The sequence below is a fragment of the Lynx rufus genome, unplaced genomic scaffold, assembly GCF_022079265.1.
Source record: "Lynx rufus isolate CCGP_SWC_20201006 ecotype Redwood Valley unplaced genomic scaffold, mLynRuf1.p SCAF_13, whole genome shotgun sequence".
Classification (NCBI taxonomy): domain Eukaryota; kingdom Metazoa; phylum Chordata; class Mammalia; order Carnivora; family Felidae; genus Lynx; species Lynx rufus.
The window spans coordinates 14,329,534-14,348,932 of record NW_025814827.1 but is presented as its reverse complement, the minus strand read 5'-3'; the positions used below and the strand labels follow the sequence as shown (position 1 = coordinate 14,348,932).

At 35.5% G+C, this 19,399-nt stretch overlaps 1 protein-coding gene across 1 annotated transcript in view; it reads right to left on the bottom strand.

Moving 5' to 3' along the window:
* Window positions 1-19,399, bottom strand: part of VPS13C (vacuolar protein sorting 13 homolog C) — a 199,444-nt gene that overhangs the window by 51,443 nt on the left and 128,602 nt on the right. Inside the window, exons 46-56 of the mRNA XM_047075025.1 lie at window positions 17,158-17,308; window positions 14,772-14,881; window positions 12,065-12,234; window positions 10,538-10,785; window positions 9,188-9,417; window positions 6,673-6,765; window positions 4,086-4,451; window positions 3,585-3,671; window positions 2,153-2,308; window positions 1,726-1,990; window positions 698-858 (exon numbers count right to left, since the gene is read on the bottom strand). Of these exons, the coding sequence (XP_046930981.1) occupies window positions 698-858; window positions 1,726-1,990; window positions 2,153-2,308; window positions 3,585-3,671; window positions 4,086-4,451; window positions 6,673-6,765; window positions 9,188-9,417; window positions 10,538-10,785; window positions 12,065-12,234; window positions 14,772-14,881; window positions 17,158-17,308 (2,037 nt within the window). The remainder of the gene's footprint in view (window positions 1-697; window positions 859-1,725; window positions 1,991-2,152; window positions 2,309-3,584; window positions 3,672-4,085; window positions 4,452-6,672; window positions 6,766-9,187; window positions 9,418-10,537; window positions 10,786-12,064; window positions 12,235-14,771; window positions 14,882-17,157; window positions 17,309-19,399) is intronic.

The window sequence follows — 19,399 nt, the reverse complement described above, 5'->3', positions numbered from 1 at the left end:
ATGCACAGGAAAAGAAAAATGGATAAAGCCTTAAACATAGAAAAGATTAAGATGCTAAAATCTTTTTCTGGGGAGATCATTCCAGTATTCCTTCAGATATACTTGAAACATACAATCCCAAGTGATATACAAAGAGAATGGAATGTTATCTTATTTGGCAACCACTTATAATTATTAACACTCCCAGTTCTAAATCTTTAAAGAAAGAGGTGAAAATCTTCCTTAATTTTCAACCTAGGCCACAACAAAAATGGGCTTTCAAATAACAAAATTGTTTAATCAGACATTTAAAATGAAGACTAGAGGGGCGCCTGGGTGGCGCAGTCGGTTAAGCGTCCGACTTCAGCCAGGTCACGATCTCGTGGTCCGTGAGTTCGAGCCCCGCGTCAGGCTCTGGGCTGATGGCTCGGAGCCTGGAGCCTGTTTCTGATTCTGTGTCTCCCTCTCTCTCTGCCCCTCCCCCGTTCATGCTCTGTCTCTCTCTGTCCCAAAAATAAATAAACGTTGAAAAAAAAAAAAATTAAAATGAAGACTAGAACAAAAACAAGTTAGATTGGAAATAGCAGCCAATTCAATCTATTACGTATTTCTGAATACTCAGTATTAGCTCAATGTTTTATCATATTCCTATATTCACCAAAATGACTGAAGATTTCTTGTTATACTTCAAGGGACACAATTCACTTTAATGGATTACCTGCAGAGGAGAACGAAGAGTGATTACTTTATTCCCTTCAGTTGCATCAATCTGTACCAAGACTGAGTCAGAATGACTGGCATTGGGATTCCGTACATTATACAATCGCCGTCCGGATCTGGCAACAGGGACTTTTGCAACTTCTGTATATCCATGAGGTACTAAGGCAGAGCATAAGTGAGAAGCATTCCAAATACCCATTTACCTGTATTTCTCTCAGACAGAGTACTCATCAGCACCTTAAAATAATACAAGGGAATTCTTCATGACTGAACATGACGACTACTCAAAATGCTTTTCTGAGACGTAGGAACCAACAAAGAAAGGAAACTAAAGAAACTAAAATAAAAAAAGAATAAAATAAAGAAAGAAAGGAAACTAGTTATAAAATGTTTTGACCCAAAACAATTTCTCTTCGGGTTTTAAATCAAGAAACAGACTCTTACCTATGGAGAACAAACTGATGGTTACCAGAAGGGAGGTGGGTGGGGGGATGGGCGAAATAGGTGACGGGGAGTAAGGAGGCCATTTGTAATGAACAGCAGGTGCTATATGGAAGTAATGAATCACTATATTGCATGCCTGGAACTAATATCACACTGTATGTTAACTTGGAATCTACATAAAAATAAAAAAAATTTCTTAAATCACACAAATTTCAGCTTGTTCCTTTTCTTTCAACTATAGAGCAATAATCACCTTTTCTGTGTAATGGTGATAATTACTGTCAACATTTTATGACTTCTGAATATAGTTCATTTTCCTCTCCTCAGTGGACTCACATCCTTTTTGAAGCATGCTACAGACGGCATTATTTAAGGGCACAGAAATAATCTAATTTTCTAAGGTAATTCTAAAATTTAATTGTCTCAAGTTTAGAGGAAGAAAATAAGAGCTTATCAACTATTTGTTTCAAGCCTTTAGAAATGTTGTCTCCCAAGGTATCTGCAGCAATATCTTTACATTTTAACAGAAATAAGCCACACAGCTACAATTTCAAAGACGAATATAAAATAAATATAGCATACCAAAGGTGAGAGTGAAGAAAGAGCTTTCCTGACGGCTCAACATAGATAATTTTCCTTGACGTGAAGGTTCCATGCTGGCATATTCCAATTCCAAATGCTGACCAGCATCAACATCATAAACACCACTTTTCTCAAGGGAGCCTATTACTCTGAGATTATGATTGGGCTGCACCTTAATGGGAATGCCTACAGCATTTTTCACTGTAAAAGGAGCCCTATCTTTTAAAGAGTAGTCAAAAGTAGAAGCAGTGCCCTCTGAAAAACCCTGAAAAGGAACATAACATCGCAATAAAATTTTTGCAAAATTCTATTTTTTTCCAAAATTAAACATTTTTAAGAAAGTAATTGTGATGACAAACATAAATAATCCATACATGTTTCATTTTAAAATCCCATTTGAAATATTCCAAGAAAAAACCAAACATACTTTGGCTAAATTGTTGAAAACATTCAGGCAACTTTTGGATATGGTTATATTCATTGTGTCTCCTGAAGAAATATGAACTGCTGTTTGTGGCTCAGGAAGAAAAATAAAATCATCTCCTGGAATTAAACTTTTATCTTGGACTGGATTCTTCTTTACCTAGGAGGATAAATAATGTGACACATTTAAGTTATTAGCCATTTAATAACAAAAATTTAAAACTCTCAAAGTGTTAAACTCTCCTAAACTGGTCGCTTCATATTAAGGCTCGTCAAAAGTCTCAGTTTCAAAAACAACCAGTGCTTCGCTTAGACACAGCACAGATCAGCAGTCTTTTTTGCAGTGTGTGGTCACTGCACGGGGTAATGTTTCGAACTGTGTCACAAAAGCGCTCCAGGTCAGTTACAGTATTTGTTTCTTGTGCATTCCCCAGAGGAAGCGATTTACCCAGTGTCGCCTGACTAATTGGTCCTTATGTGTTGAGGCGTAATGGAAGATGACCCTCAAGTCTAAACCGATCCTCACTGGAGGTAATGTGGAATTCTGTTAACACCTACACATAATACGATAGGCTTTCACCAGCCATCAGATTCCACCACAGTTTTTGTTCTAATAGAGCTCAAAGGCCATATACAAAACTATTTGTTAGCCTGTCTATGCCAGAGACAGGTAGATCAGAAATATTACTTCTACTTTACTGAGAAGAAATTGGGACACAGGTTAAGTGGCTTCACAGTTTTAAAATAGGAATCTGCTGAGTCAATTTCAGTGCCTCACACTTCAGGCTACACCAGAGAACTGTAGTGTAGTCACTTGTTAGGGTATATAATTCATGTTCCTTTTAGTCAAGAAAAATGTGCTTTGGTATCCAGGATTCTGAAGTGCTCTCAAGAAATACCATCAAGAGATAACACACAAAGAATTCATGAACTATAATTCAAGTTTTCTCAAATGTTTTGGTCTCCTAAAATCACTGATGATCTCAAAGAGCTTCATTTATATGGATCAGATCTATGACTATGAAATCTATTAGAAACCCAAACTGAGAAAATTTTAAATATTCATTTAAAAACAATTATATGTTGAATAATATTTTAATGAAATATAACTATTAAAGTTATCTTTAATAGTAAAAAGAGGGGCATTTGCAAATCTCTCTAGTGACTGCCTTAAGACGAGTGGATTCTCATTTCTGCTTCAGTATTCATTCTGATGCAATATCACACAGTCTCTGGAAAATTCCATTGTATGCTCACAAGAGAATGAGAATAAAAATGATATATAATGTCTATTATTATGAAAATAGTTCTGACCCCACAAACCCCCTAAAAGGGCCTCCAGAATCCTAGATCACAAATCTTGAGAATCATTGAACTAAAAAATATAAATGAATGTGCTGAGTGCCATCAATATAGATATCGTATGGTTTCCTTACATCAAGCCTTAAATTCCATTGTCTCTTCCCCTCCACTCTCTCAATCAGTGGCTCCCAAACAGCATGGGTTTCATTATAGTAGTGAACCTGGAAAGGCACAGAATTGTAATAACAGAGTCTTTCAACTTTAACAACATATTTCTATAATCATTAGGAAAAAATATTACACAATTAATGTTATATGCCAATCATTTTAACAACATACCTCAAGACACAAAGAATAGCTATAAAGAGGGTACATTTTCCTTTACTCTCTTACTTTACTGCCATAAATAAATTACTTAACAAAAAGTCTTTAAAAAACAGTAACCAACTAAATAATACTACATTATGCATCAACAAGTTAAATGTTAGAATATATTATCTATTCAGACACACACACACACACACACACACACACACTTGCTGTGGCCATGCACAAACAAGAAAAGTGCACATCTTAATTCTGCAGGTGTAATTTTGAGAAGTTGGCTCTGGAAGTATTAAATGATGTAGTCATACCTCTAATGTCATGTCAGCAGTAGCAGCCATTAGGGAAGTCCAATTTTTAATATTTCCTGAAAACTTAGACTCTGCCAGTAATAAAGGTACAGTTCGATGCCCAAGGCCACATTCTAAGGTAACCTGAACTGACTCTACAACAACAGCACAATTTTCCTCTATAGATAGACAGTGAATGTCTTTGAAATTTTCTGTTATTTCTGTTGCCATGTCAACACCAAGAAACCAAGAGTTATAATCACTAATAGATTTGATGCCCCAAAGATTTTCTGTTTCCTTAGATATATCTTTGGATTCATCTTCTTTTGTCTTTGGAGACATAGCAGCCATGATCGTCATCACAGTATTCAGAATTATGGGTGAAATCTTTAAAAAAGAAAGCAGAAAAATTTTAAGAATAAGTTATTTCTAAATGAGAAGAATATATAACACAAAACTTTAAAAAAAGTTAAAAATTTAAACATATTACATTAATACCTAAGAAAAACAAAAGAGAATACACAAAGCCATATGTCAAGTCAGCTAACATCATACCCATGATTTCTGCCCAGGCTACATTGGAATTAAGTAATTAATATTATATGTTAATGTCAAAACCTAAAGTTAAATTGACCAATTCATAATAAAATAGGGTTATATGAAAAGAAAAATGTAGTATAACTGAATTTTTTATTTTTCAACCAGTTGCATTAACTAAACCAAAGTATATGATCCTCATCAAAATATACATACATAGTTTTCATTTTTCTGACTGAAACAAAAAGCCTAAGAATCACCATGGATCCCCTTCCACCTCCCCTAAGTTCTCCAAACTCTACCTCTTATTATCTTTGTATAGTATCTTTGCTCACCTCCTCATTCCTAGCCTTGCACCTTAGTTCTACACTGATAATGCCTACTATGTCCAGTGCTGACTGGACCCTCAGAGTCTACCCTCCACATTTCCACCAGCATTCTTTTCCTCAAACTCAAATCTGGGCAGGCCATTCCTATGCCTAAAATCTTCAATTGCCCCTAACTTTAAGGATGCAGTTCAAATTTCTCTTTTAGCTGAGGACACAAAAGTCTTTGTGATGTGATACCAGGGTTTCCCAAAGTGTAAGCAATACTGGGTTAAATAAGTGGGTTCCTTTACTGTTCAGTTCTCACAACCTCCACTTATGTAATTTGCTAAAATGATATGATTACATCACCCAAAGGAAGTAGTATGAGCCTCTTCCCAAACTTACCTGTCCACTAAGTCCCTTCTTCGTCCTTGCCTTATTAATGTCACCTTTAATTAGAGCTCTCAATCTTACAACTCCACCGCACCATTCTCTCCAACCACGTGGAATCACCACTCTAAGTCCTTAAAAGGTTTTTCATACCTCTACTTTTGTGCATATTGTCAGTTCTGTCTTGATAACCTTCAGCCTCCCTCTGCTTCTAACCTCCATCAGATTTTCAAAACTCAGTTCAAGTAGCCTCACTTCAAGGCAGATTTCCCTGATGTCGTGGTCTGATCACAGGACCCTTACTTGTGCTCCCAAAAGCACCAGTACAGGCCTCCAGCTCTGAAAGCCAGAATCATTGATTTACTTCTTTCTCTCACATATATCAGTAAGTTCTTTGAAGATATGGACTATGTATCACCAATGCCTTGTATAGACATTTTTTGTACAAAGTAAGAGCTCAAACAATGCTTGCTGAATGAATAAACAAACTGATATACAAAGAAAGGGAAAGACAATATTCCCAGTACCTTAACCTATTGTCTTAGACTAAGTGCATGCAAATTCAAGACCTTTCCCCCTGAATGACCACCTTAAGTTCTTCAAAAAGTAAATGTGTTAACAAAATTCAATCTAAAACTACTGAGCATTTTAAAATATTGAGAGAAAACTGCACTGTTATTTATATGGTAACTCAAATGACATTAGTTTGAGCCTTGGTTTAATCACTATCGGTTATGGTATAGTAAAACTGCTATCAACCACCTCAATATTGCGTCCTTTGGACAGACAGAAAAAGAGATTTAGGGAAGTATTATTCTCTGCCTTTCATTTATAACCAATTATGAGGTCATACTTAAACAATACAAATGCTATGGGAGAACAGAGATTGTTTTTCCAATACTTCAAATATAAGAGATTAATAAAAAGCAAATCCTAATAACCTATTTCTAGCATACATCTGTCATTACAAAAATTTAAAAGCCAGATAAAACATTTAATTATGTAATTATTAAATTCACATTATACCTGAATAAAAGCCTAAAATAACTTACTACAAATAAAGGCAACTTCACTTTTCCATCCCAACTTTCTTCTCTTCCCATCCCATCTCTGCTGTCCCCCAAACCCAATCTCCCCAACACACAAAAAGCAAACATAATGGATAAAAACTATCTCAATCATTTATAGATATTTAAAAGTACTCTCGTTATGAAAAGAAAAAAATTTGCTTTAAAGAAAAATGTCTTTTAATATTAGCAGTATTTACTGTTTGAATATGTAATGTAAGTAGCATAATGTTCTAGTTAGAAGAGACATCAAAAGATTTTGCTAGAAACAAGAATTTTTACCCAAATAATATGATAGGCACTGACCTTAATTATAAATTCTTCAACCATAATGCTTATATTTTGTTTTCCTGAAGCCCACATACATTTTTCCATAAATAAAGAACAAGGCTGTAAGACCTAGTAACAAACAAATAAAATTCACATTTCCTTAGTTAAAATCTGTTAGGTATACGTAGATAATACACACCAGAAATGTTTTACTTAACTGGACATCTTTTTTTAAAATATGTATTTATTTTTGTTAGAGTGTGTGTGTGTGTGTGTGTGTGTGTGTGTGTGTGTGTGAGAGCACGCATGAGCATCAGAGGGGGAGGGGCAGAAAGAGAGACAGAATCCCAAGCAGGTTCCACAAAGTCAGCTCAGAACCCAACTTGGGGCTCGAACTCACAAATCACGAGACTATAACCTGAGCTGAGCCCAAGAGATGGATGCTTAATGAACTAAGCAACTCAGGGGCCCTTAACTTGAGATTTTTAATGATACCTTATGCCAAAAGCAAAAGACAAATGAAATTAGGTGAGAACTTTTCTTGTGAGGGCTCTTAATTATGACAAATCCGTGTACATTGTCAAAGGACTGTAAGCAGTTCTGATCAATTCCTTTATGTCAATTCTTAAGTAAGGATGTACAGTTACTAATACAAGTTTAAAATGTTTCCTTTCAGAACACCTGGGTGGCTCAGTTGGTCAAGCACCTGACTCTTGATTTTAGCTCAGGTCATGATCTTATGGTTCATGAGATCGAGCCCCCTGTAGGGCTCTGCTCTGACAGTGTGAAGCTTTCTTGGTATTCTCTCTTCTCTCTCTGCCCCTCCCCTGCTCATTCTCTCTCTCTCTCTCTCTCTCTCAAAATAAATACATAAACATTAAAAAAAAATAAAATGTCTGCTTTCACTAAAATATCTTTCAAACGATACCCTTTGTAAAATATGCCTTTAAAATATCCATAAAAATGAGGTGAAGACTATGGTAAAGTCTTACATTCACAAAGAAGTACATGAGGAAATGAAATTGTTAACTATTAGTTTTTATGACAACTAAATAACTTGAAATTGTTATTTTAAACAAAGAGTTCTGGGGTAGCTGGATGGCTCAGTCAGTTAAGTGTCCAACTTCGACTCCGGTCATAATCTCAAAGTTCATGGGTTTGAGCCCTGCATCAGGCTCTGCGCTGACAGCTCAAAGCCTGGAGCCTGCCTCAGAGTCTGTGTCTCTCCCTCTCCCTGCCCCTCCCCCATATATGCATGCACATGCATTCTCTCTCTCTCTCTCTCTCTGTCCCTCCCTCTCAGTCTCTCTAAAATAAATAAACATTTAAAAAATAAAGTTTTGTTAACACATTAGAAAAAGACTGTGGTAAGGTACGTAAACGAACAGTTTCCCTATGATGAACACGAAGTCAGTCTTGAGTATCATATAAGGTGCTTATAAAAACAAATTTCCAATCTGTAAACCCAATGACTTACTTAAAACTATTACGCTTATATTTGTAAATAAATTTACTTATACTATATATATATATAACATATATATATCACATATATATATAACATATATATCACATATATATAACATATATATATACATATATATATATATATATATATCATTAAAGAAATAAGTAAACTAACCTTACACCTCAACTGAATAAGTAAACTAACCTTACACCTCAACTGAATGGAGGAATTAGTATTGTATTACTTACATTTAAAAAAAAAATTAGGAAAAGCTTTTCCTGGAGTCATCAATTAATTATAAGCTTTCTGTGACATGCCAAAAGATGATCCTGCTCAAGAATGCTTCATGATAAAGTACAGACTAAGTCTAATGTTGCATTTCTTTATGTAAGCCACTTGGTCATAAATTTTCCTAATTTAATACTGCAAATGAGTCATATAATACAATGAATCCTCTTTAATGTAAAATTCTCAATTTAACATTTAAAACTTATTGGTATGGCAATCAATTAACTAAAATATTTTTTAAACAATAACTTGAACACATAACTGAAGTTAACTTTTTTTTTTTAATGTTTGAGAGAGACAGACAGACAGACAGAGCACAGCAGGGGAGGGGCAGAGAGAGAGGGAGACACAGAATCCGAAGCAGGCTCTAGGCTCTGAACTGTCAGCACAGAGCCCGATGCTGGGCTTGAACTCACGAACTGTGAGATCATGACCTGAGGTGAAGTCAGACGCTTAACCAACTGAGCCACCCAGGTGCCCATGAAGTTAACTTTTAATACAGCAAAAACAATCTCTTTGGTCACGTGACTTCAATGCTGATTTGTACTAAAATTCAACTACTGTTCCACAAAAGATGGTACAATGAAAGGAAAAAGTTTAAAGGTAGCTCCCAGTTCTGCCAATGGCAGCATGGCTGAATCATTTAACATCTTCGGAACTCAACCTTAACTTTAAACCTCAAATTTGTAGTAAATAATCTCTGAAGTCTTACAGAGCTCTCACATTCTAGGATTCTACGAATCCACCATTTCTGCCAATCTTCATTCCGTGCTTAGAATATAAGGCAATTCTTACTGTAGTAATGTTTCTTCCTCTTTTTTCTCTTAGAAAAGGGCAAGCAAGGACTTTAAGATCTCTCACAGAAGCTTCCATCATCTGTTCAAGTTTGGAGGTTGACATAGACAGGTTACACTGGAATGAGGCTGTCAGAGCAGGAGCATCAGCCTTTGTCAGATTGGCAACAAATACCACTTCTGGATCTGTGATCTTGGCCTTTAAAGTCATATTTGGTCTTACAGAGTCATCTGAAAAAACAAAAAAAGCAACCAAAAAATATGTCACAAAATATATCTTGTCACTTGAGTATATACTATCTATAAGTTGCTAGGTTGTTTCTAGTATCTTGCTATATGGGATATGGCAGAATTAACCGTAGTTGACTAATACTAATGATAAATTATTAACAAATGCTGATTGTGCGGGATAATGCAATCTGATCTCTGACACAACATCATTTCCACTTTGACCTAGCAAGAATAATCTCGTTTTGAAGTTGGTTTTGTCTGAATTAAGGTGTGTGCACATATGAACACATGAATGTGTTTTATGTTACACTGCAGAGACAGGAGGGGAAAACAGGAGAGGATAATAACAGGAAGAGGATAAGAGACTCTGATAAAGTTGACTCTGACTTCACTATAAAACACATAATCAGTGTCCTACAATCTATAGGATTAATACATTAACTATGTATATGAATATAGAGATATATAATTACTGTTTAGGAAAGGTAAATGAAAAAATAAAATTCTGACCTTGCCAGTGAATGGTATTTTCCAATCTTGCTGAATTATGCATTAGAAAGATAAATGCCTGACCTGAGACAATTATAATTTAACAAAGAAAATCACTGATCTACTTGGTAATGCTAGAGTAATTTATAGAGCAGGGAAGTGACTTCGGTGTACATCAAGACCATACATTTGCACACACTCCCCTTAGTTTAAGGTGTTTACGGTGATGTCCAGGGGCATCATGCTGGGTGGTCCAATATCACCTTCTGCCTCTATCTGTTCAATTGCTTCAATGGATATAATTCTTCCATATATTTTCTCTGAATAAAAGACTGCCCTTCTATAAGACAGTCTCCCAACCAAAGACCCAGATTAACTCCCTCTATTTTTGGGTAAGTAAAGAAATGTTAATGGCAGAGTTGGAACCAGAACAGGGGTTTCCTAGCCCCTAATCCAATATATATTTCTATTCTACCGCTTAAAAATTTATGCTTACTAAAAGTTTTCCACAGCATATATTTAAATTGGAAAGAGTATTTTACTTTCTTGAATTGTCCATTCATCTTTTTTCTTGTAATCTTTGTTAAAATATACGACAAGCTGTCATCTACAACAGATAAATTCTACTAACCTTTCTCCATCTTGATTTTTGCTGTGGCTGTCTGTCGTAGTGGAATCTGTGCTTCTTTTGCCATATTTTCTGAATTCTGAGACACAGCTTTGATAAAGAAATCTGCCACAGTCATCAGAAACTCCACGCTGGCACATACATACAGCTTGTCAAGAACAGCATCAACATGACTTCCATTTTTGCTTTGTTTGTAACTAATATCAATCATAGAACTGTTGTCATCTTGATCATTCCTTTTATCAATCATTCTAAAAAATATATACATTATTTTATTCTTGCAAAAATAATTTAAAAGATGAAAAATTTCCTATACACCTTAATAGTCTTTGTTTCACCTTTGAGTTTTTAATCTGAACAGAAAACAGGTCAACGTTAACTGGGGTCTAATCAGCTAATTAGGAACTAGGACATAGTCTCCTAATCTCTATAGCAAGATCCATGTTTTTAAGCAATTACAGATTATTTTATAATTATAATACAGTAGCAGGAAAATAAATGAATGACTACTAAAAGGAATTAACAAAACACATTAATGTGGTCCCACAAAATTTAAAGGTCAATCTCTTTACATTAGTTTACAAAATAAAACCTCCCTGAACAAATTTATCTCCAAAGATCATCCTATATAATTTGAGTCCAAAAGTATTCAATCCAATTCAAATCAGCCAGTGTTTATCAAGTGTCTGCAGTGATAGTTGCCATATATCCTCACACATGCTGGGAAGAACAGGTTACCAAACAGATGATGGCCTTACCCTTGCCTATATAGTAGCGGACAGCTACCCCAAACACGAAATTTGCAAACTAGAAAAGCTGGTTGCATGATAGCACTCTTTCCTCATTTATTCATCTCTAGGAAACACAAAGAGCTCAGAAGTATCCAGTATGTATTCAATGGAGCCCCTGGTTAGGGAGCAGCATAGTTTTTCTCCAAAGAACATCAAGGGCAAAAAGAGTATGTCTCAATATTTGAGAAAGGAATAAATATATAATTAGAATATTAAAGTTACATTATTTCCCACTTTACAGGAGGCTAATATAAACTAATGTTTAAGTACTGGCTTGATAATGTGAAAATGCTAGGGATTACATTTCTAGTAAAACTTGGAAAAAATTTCAGAATACTGGTTTAAAATATACAGACAAAACAAGTAAGACAAAGAAAAGATCAGAAACTTTCAGGCTTTTTTTTGAAAAAAAAAAAAAAAAAAAAAAAAAGAAAAAGAACCTGCCTTTTGGGGACAATTTAGAAAACTATGTTACCAACAAACCACCCTATGTGAATTTCATTATTAAAATTCTTACATTCTCTTAGTTCCTGATTTTAAGACAGTACTCCATTTTATTATTAAATTTCCCTTTAATTCAAATTTCATAGGAACTGAATCTGATATTAGCACTATTTATTGATGCACTTCAAACTGAAGTATGACCAAAGATCTCTTTTGATAATCCCAAGCCTAGCAACCAAACGTCAGGTATAATGTCAGCCTTAAATAACGTACAGCAAGTTCAGAGATGACAAACCTTGATGTTGCTCTCTCAATGCCTTCTCTGAGATCGTCAAGTGTGCATGTCTTAAGTTTAAGGCTAACATTCATTGAGCCATCCTTAAACATCTTCCCTACAGAGGCCATAAGATGTAGTCTGAGTTCACCAAGCCGGAAACTGTCATTGTGAAATGAAAGTTTGGATTCCTGTGGTGTATTTTCAAGCAAAAGAATCAGTATCTCTAAATATTATGTAATGACTTTTAAACACATTTCTTAACTCAGAGACAAAAGGCAAACTGATACAACAAAATTTAGAAGCATGGGTGTTAAAACACAAGAATAAAACAGAATAATACATGTGTTTGTAAGTGTATATGTACATATAAAAAATACATTGTTGATATTCAACAATGGTTAATATATAAAAATTTATCTCGCAGTTTAATGCAAATAAAGATATTCAGGAAATGTTTTTGTCAATCAGTCTAACTAATAAATATTTAATTAAGTCTTCTGTTAAAAACAAAAACAAAAACAAAAAACAAAAAACACCGTGAAAGGAACTATGGGGTTTATGAGAAAGGATAAAATATAGTAGGTGATATCAGCGAGCTTATACCCTAATAAATATAGAAAATAGAAACACACTATAACAAACATGACAAGGAGATGCTGTAGACTGTAAATGATCAAAGACTGACATGTAGACACTTATTTATTCATATTTAATCCCCCCATATTCCACAAAGAATATTAAGTGATTAGGTAAAGAGTACAAATAGCAAAACTCAGAAGGTCAAAGAGATCACTGGTGGGCTGAGAAAAATTCAGAAAGAAGATGATAACTGAACTGAGCCTCAGAGACTAAGCGGGATCAGATGGGGTAAGAGGAGGGAGAAGACATTCCAGATGCGGAAAAAACACGAGTAAACAATTCAGAGATGCTATAAGGGTACAAGGTACTAGCTGCTTAAGTTTGAATATTTCAATTAAAGAATGGTAGGGAATGAGGGGTGGGAAGAAATACAGGGGCCTAATGAGGTCCCACTTCCCAAACTAAAGATTTAAACTTTCATTAACAGGTAAAAGGATCTCAATCTTTAATTGTAACACATTCTGCAAATTCTAAAGGTATGCCCACATCCTGCAAATTCTACATCTAAAGGTATGTAACACATCCTGCAAATTCTAAAGGTTAAATATACAACCACCCCCCAAAAAGAAGGAAAAAAACAAAACAACTAACAAAAATCTCTTTAGGAAAGTGAAGTCCTAATTGCTCACTATAGACAATGGCATTGATATAAGAGGTATTGGTGATGTGCCATTCCTGGTACATTGGTTATAACTACATCCATCACTCAAGATGGTACATTGTATGCACATGGGTCAGACATTGACATTATTAATGGCAAATTTGGAATGTAAGTTATAAAAATGTAAATAATTCACAAGCTTCTGGTCTGTAACTATGAACAGAAATGACCTGTGACACACCTACTGATCACAATATACTAGTACAGCTACTAATGTAAACAATTTGGAGTCACTGAACTTTTTTTAATAAGGTACAATTCAGACAACCTAATACCGAATGTTTTTTAGTAGAGTAAAAAGTTATAAACGGCTACATGAAATTCATTTAGGAAAGTGAACTTGTGCCAATGTCCGGTATGGATGAGAGGAAAAAGAGCAACGAACAAGGAAGCCATTACAGTAAGGGTAAGCTAAGAAGTTTCAAATAAAGTAGCAGTGAGAAGTATCAGGAAAGAACAAAGAAAAAAATGGCAATACTCAGTGTCGAATGAATAAAGGTCAATAAAGAAGGAAGTAAAAGAAAATATCAACATTCTAAGGCTGGGGCACCAGTAGAATGATGGTACCTTAAGTGCAATGAAGAATACATTTAACTATTCATTTCCCATAGGTCATGTTTTTTATTTTTTCATTAACATTAAACATTAGAAATGAAAGTAGTTTACTGCATAAATGACAGACACTAGCCCAAGGCTCAAGAGCAATATGAATAACTTAGAAAACAATTTGAAACATAAGATAACATGAATGGACAATAACAACAGACATAATCAATGCAAATTGTGGGTATTATAATATGATGTATTTATTATGAGTATTATGATATTATGTAATTGATATAATAAAATTATTTATTGAAGATACTATCTCCATAACAACAAATAGCTTTCTAAAATAGCACTGGTACATTAATTACTTCAAATCATGGCACTATACTTGGTTCTTGTATCCACTAATCGGTATCCTTAATACAAATCTATTACATATAAAATTTATTTAATAGAAACATAATTAATGCTTTTATATCCTGGATAATTATAAATTTTAAAAGAATCCTCCAAGGTTCCAAAGCCACTACTAAATTATTCTTATACAGCTATATATGTACACATATATAGCTATGTAACAAAATTACACATATAATTAATTACTCACATATAAAATTCTTCTACTAGAGATGGACCTAAGTAGTTCAGGGCTAATGTTACCAAAAGAAGTAAAAATTTTTCCTTAGCTGAGGAAGATTAGAAATACTAACAAAGGGAAGACAGAGCAAGACCAATGGATATTCTGTAGGCCAAGTAAGAGTTTAATAGACATTTTAATTTTTTAATTAATTTTTTAATTCAAATGAAAAAATGCCAATGTTTTAAAATTAAATATCAATAACTGAAGATGTATTTCTAAATAAATTTACTACATACCTGGTTTATATCATTGTTATAAAGGACAATGGAAAGAGATTCAAAGTGAAAGTCAAATTGGAGAGTGACATTTTGGTCCACAGAAAGCTTTGAGTCTGTCATATCTTGTTCTGATGGTTCAAACATAAGAATGAAAATTAAAAAGCTTCAAGTAGGTACATTATTTTACACTTATTTAAAAAGCAAAGATGATAACCTATTATTCTAAATATGTATCATACTTTTTAGGATTCTTTAAATCATATTATGAGAATTAATTAAAATGGCAATGATTTATTCTATATATATTTAGTATAGGGAAAAATGACAGAGGGAGACCATCTACATTTTAAAAGAAGCAACAAAAAAGAAGGGGTCTTGGAGAGTATCCAGACAACTTTTTTTTTTTTTTTTTTTTTTTTAATTTTTTTTTCAACATTTTTTATTTATTTTTGGGACAGAGAGAGACAGAGCATGAACGGGTGAGGGGCAGAGAGAGAGGGAGACACAGAATCGGAAACAGGCTCCAGGCTCCGAGCCATCAGCCCAGAGCCTGACGCGGGGCTCGAACTCACAGACCGCGAGATCTTGACCTGGCTGAAGTCGGACGCTTAACCGACTGCGCCACCCAGGCGCCCCAAGACAACTTTTTTTTAAAGCCCCCCCAGAGCAGGACTGTTCATCATAGAGTAATTTACAATTATCAAAGCATTTAACCTAAATGGTTATAAGCCAGTGTTAAGAGATTATGAAATTAGAGGCAGAGAAAAATAAAATATTTTGTCCTACAACAGACTAGTCAATAACAGATCCTCTGCTAGCATAATGTAATTCTCGCTATCTTTAATTACCTATACCACCCAGCTCATTACATTTACAAGAAAAGAATATAATTCAAGAGCAGAGACAAACAGTGCTCAAATAAAATATGGGCCAGGGAGCCTTTGGAATTCTGGGGGAAAAGAGATTTCAAGAAGTAATTTAGTCCTTTCCCTCATCTTTAGGCAAAAACGTTTTAGACAATAAAAACAGATACTGTTTTCAATCACTCTTAGAAACTGATTTTATCAACTCTTTTGGAGATGGATTCTATCCTTTGATCATTTATAGGGAAATGTTCTTACAAGATACTGGAAGAGCAAACACTGCATAACTTTAACCACATAAAGGCTTCGCCATGTTGGAAAATGCTAGGGTTTTTTCCCTTCACTTTGCCTGAAAGTAATTCATATTCCCATCTCCACCATCTTTGCAGCTTTCTGAATTCACAACTTTTCCCAAGGACCATGTTAACCGTATAGCCAGAGCGAAAGACACAAATTGACCACAGCTGAACATAATGAGCTCTTGATTTAATCACATACAGTGTGCCTGCTGTTTTTAGTCATCTGCACATAGTTCCGGTCTAACCACGGCAATGGCCTGCTTATCTAGTGTTTGTCTGGACTGTACTGGAGCATACTCCCAGTCTGGGGAGAAGATGCTCACCTCACCAACCCCATGTAACACTAACTATCCACCTGAAACAAAAACCTTTTCTGCACACAACTCTAGTCATTTATTTTGCAATTTCAAAACACACTGGGCCTAAATACAGGAGAAGCAATGTTAATGATATTATTAACTGGCACTTTTATGTACTGCTTTCTTAAGTAATAGCTGATGATCTGAGCATTCATTATAAAAGCACAGCAGTCTGGGGCCATTCAACAGAAGGGGAAGCCATGGAAATATTAACCTAGTTACAGTCTAATAAAACATATGTTCACGTAAATGACTTTAAATGATGAAAAAAGTAAAATTATGTGTTATATGATATCTTGAGCAAGAATGATACTTTTCTTTTATAAAAATTATCCTTTAAAAATGGATTAATTTAAAAGGCTCAGTGCTTTTAAATGATTCCATTGTAATAATCTAGAAAATTCCCTTATGTATGTGACTATATCATTCTCTAATAAAGCCAGATTAGTAAAGCTGTTTTTGTACCAGAAGACCTTCCTTTCTCTTGGGCCAGTCATTTGAGTAGGATACTGAGGCCCTTTTTTCTCTTGATAATTTTGGACCTTGCCATGCTACATGCCTAATTTGCTATTTCTCAAGGTGCACCACCTCCATGGCTCCTAAACTCAGCAAATTCAGCTGCTAGAAGTAAAGGGCAAACATGTATCCTGCAAACAGTAGGTGGCCCCTCCCCTTATGGAAGACAATGAGCATACCTCCTTCCCTTGGGAGCTCCAAGGCAGCCCCAGGCCCCGTACCAGCCAGTTTTCCACAGTAAATACTACAGTATTGAAACAGTTCATAACACATTGTGCTAGACAACTAAAAATACCAGTATACATAAATACAGCATTAACACTAATTTTCCTCCATAATCAAAGCAAAAATCTTCATTAATTTATACCTTTGAGGTGGTCAGGCCCACCCAGAACATCTTTTCTTACTCTTATAGCCTCCTGGGTAGACTGTGTAGGGCTTGGCTGTGAAGAAGCTTCTCCAAGATTTTCCAGCAAAATTTTCATTAAAACTGTTAAGTCATCTTCACTGAGAGCAACCTAGAAAGCAACAATAAATTGTTAATATATAAGTAATAAAAAAGCAGAATATCATATCCATGTCTCAGTTTACAGTTCCTCAAATTCAATGTTCACCTAAGGAAAAAAAAAAAAAAAAAGAGTTGGGACAGTAAATACAGGAAACAAGTATTTCATTGCATAGTAGGAGACACTATTGTTGTGTAAAGCACCCTTCTGTCTGATCCCAAGCCCGAGCACCTGCCTATGTCATTCTTCTTCCCGGTGTGTTCCTATCTTTCTTCTACTGTTCCTGGACCTGTGCTTCTCTCTCCTCTCCTTCTCTCCCCATCGCCACTCTGACTCTCTCTCTTCTCACCCAGTATCAGCTCCCTCCTCCACTTCACTTCCATCCAAACTTAATACAGGAAGAGTGTTGTTCAGTTTCTAGTCTCTACCAAGAAGTAAAAAGATACTCTCCTGCAATGGAGCTCTTATTCCCTGTAAATATGCATCTGGACATACCTAAGATATTTGTGCAACTTATCAAGAATAATGCCACTTAGAACAGTATAATGCATCACAAAGAATTTTTAAAACAAAAACACAGAGCAGAAAAGGAGCATCTTGTTGATCTCCCACCTTTACAAAAGGGAATGTGTGAGGAAGGAAGGAAGGAAGGAAGGAAGGAAGGAAGGAAGGAAAGAAGGAAGGAACAAACAAAGTAAGTAAGTGATGGGGTGCCTGGGTGGCTAAGCCAGTTAAGCAGCTGACCTCGGCTCAGGTCATGATATCACAGTTGATGAGTTCGAGCCTTGCATCTGGTTCTGTGCTGACAGCTCAGAGCCTGGAGCCTGCTCCAGATTCTGTGTCTCCTTCTTTCTCTGCCCCTTTACCACTCACACTCTGTCTCTCTCTCTCTCAAAAGCAAATAAACATTAAAAATTTTTAAAGAAAAAGAAAGCGAGAGAAAAAAAGAAAAAGAAAAAGAAATGAAGAAGCAAAGAGGGAGGGAGAGAGTTTTTGAGTCAGGCAGCACTGTATCAACGCTACCACTTTCTGGCTGTGCTATTTGCCAAGTTTCTTAGCCTCCTTAACTCAGGTTTCTTAATCTTTAAAAAAGAAATAATACCATCTTCCTCCTAGTTGCCTGCAGAACATGAAGTAGCTAGAACAAAGTTGCTACTGGCTGCCAAGAACCATTAAACCTTTTAATCTTTCTATCTTTTGTACATTTTCCCTACACATATAGCGGTCCAAAAGACTGTTCCAAATACTTAAACACAACTTCACACAGGCATGCATGCATTCACAGCACCTTCTCCTCTGAATACCACAGAATACTTTGTTCCCCAAATACAGGCCCTTATTGACAGAAAAAGTGCCTGACCCCAGCCTAAATGAAAATGGGGAGATACTTTAGCATGAGATAATAACCAACGATTTCTTGTTTGCTCCAAGAAAATAGATGTCACTTTAACTCCCCAGAACTTCCCTGTGTATTCATTCCCACGTGTGATACCAACCAAGATACCTGGAAAGCAGTGAACTTCACCATCCCCTCTGGTTTGCTGTGGCTGAAACCCTTCCGTAAGCGTGAATGACAATTTGAGACATGGCCCCACAGTTAAGAACTGTCAAACTGATTTACTCAACTCACTGATGTCACCTACCTGATACCCTTTCTTAGCTACACCCAGAAAAAGTACACAGACTCACACCAATGAGGGGGTGTTCTCAGAGGCCTGGATTGCTGACACATCAGGTAGTGGAACCTGTACCCACTAAGGCTGCATCTTGATTTAACAGGCGTCCTTTTAGTTAAAGTGATGATCACACGTTGATGTTAAAATGCTGGATCTGTTACTTTTTGTCTTTCTTTTGAAATACTTCCAGCATAAAGGAAAAGCAGAGAGAATACAATAATCCTCCCCAGTGTACCTATCATCTAGCTTTGTCAAATCTTACAGTTTCCCACATTTCCTTTAGATCTTGTTCCTCCATTATAGATATGGTTGAAGACCTATGTTTACTTCTATGAGACTTCATCCCAGCTACACTCCTTTCCAGCGACACACTATCCTGAATTAGAGAATTATTCTTCCCATGAATGTTTTCTTATATTTACCACTA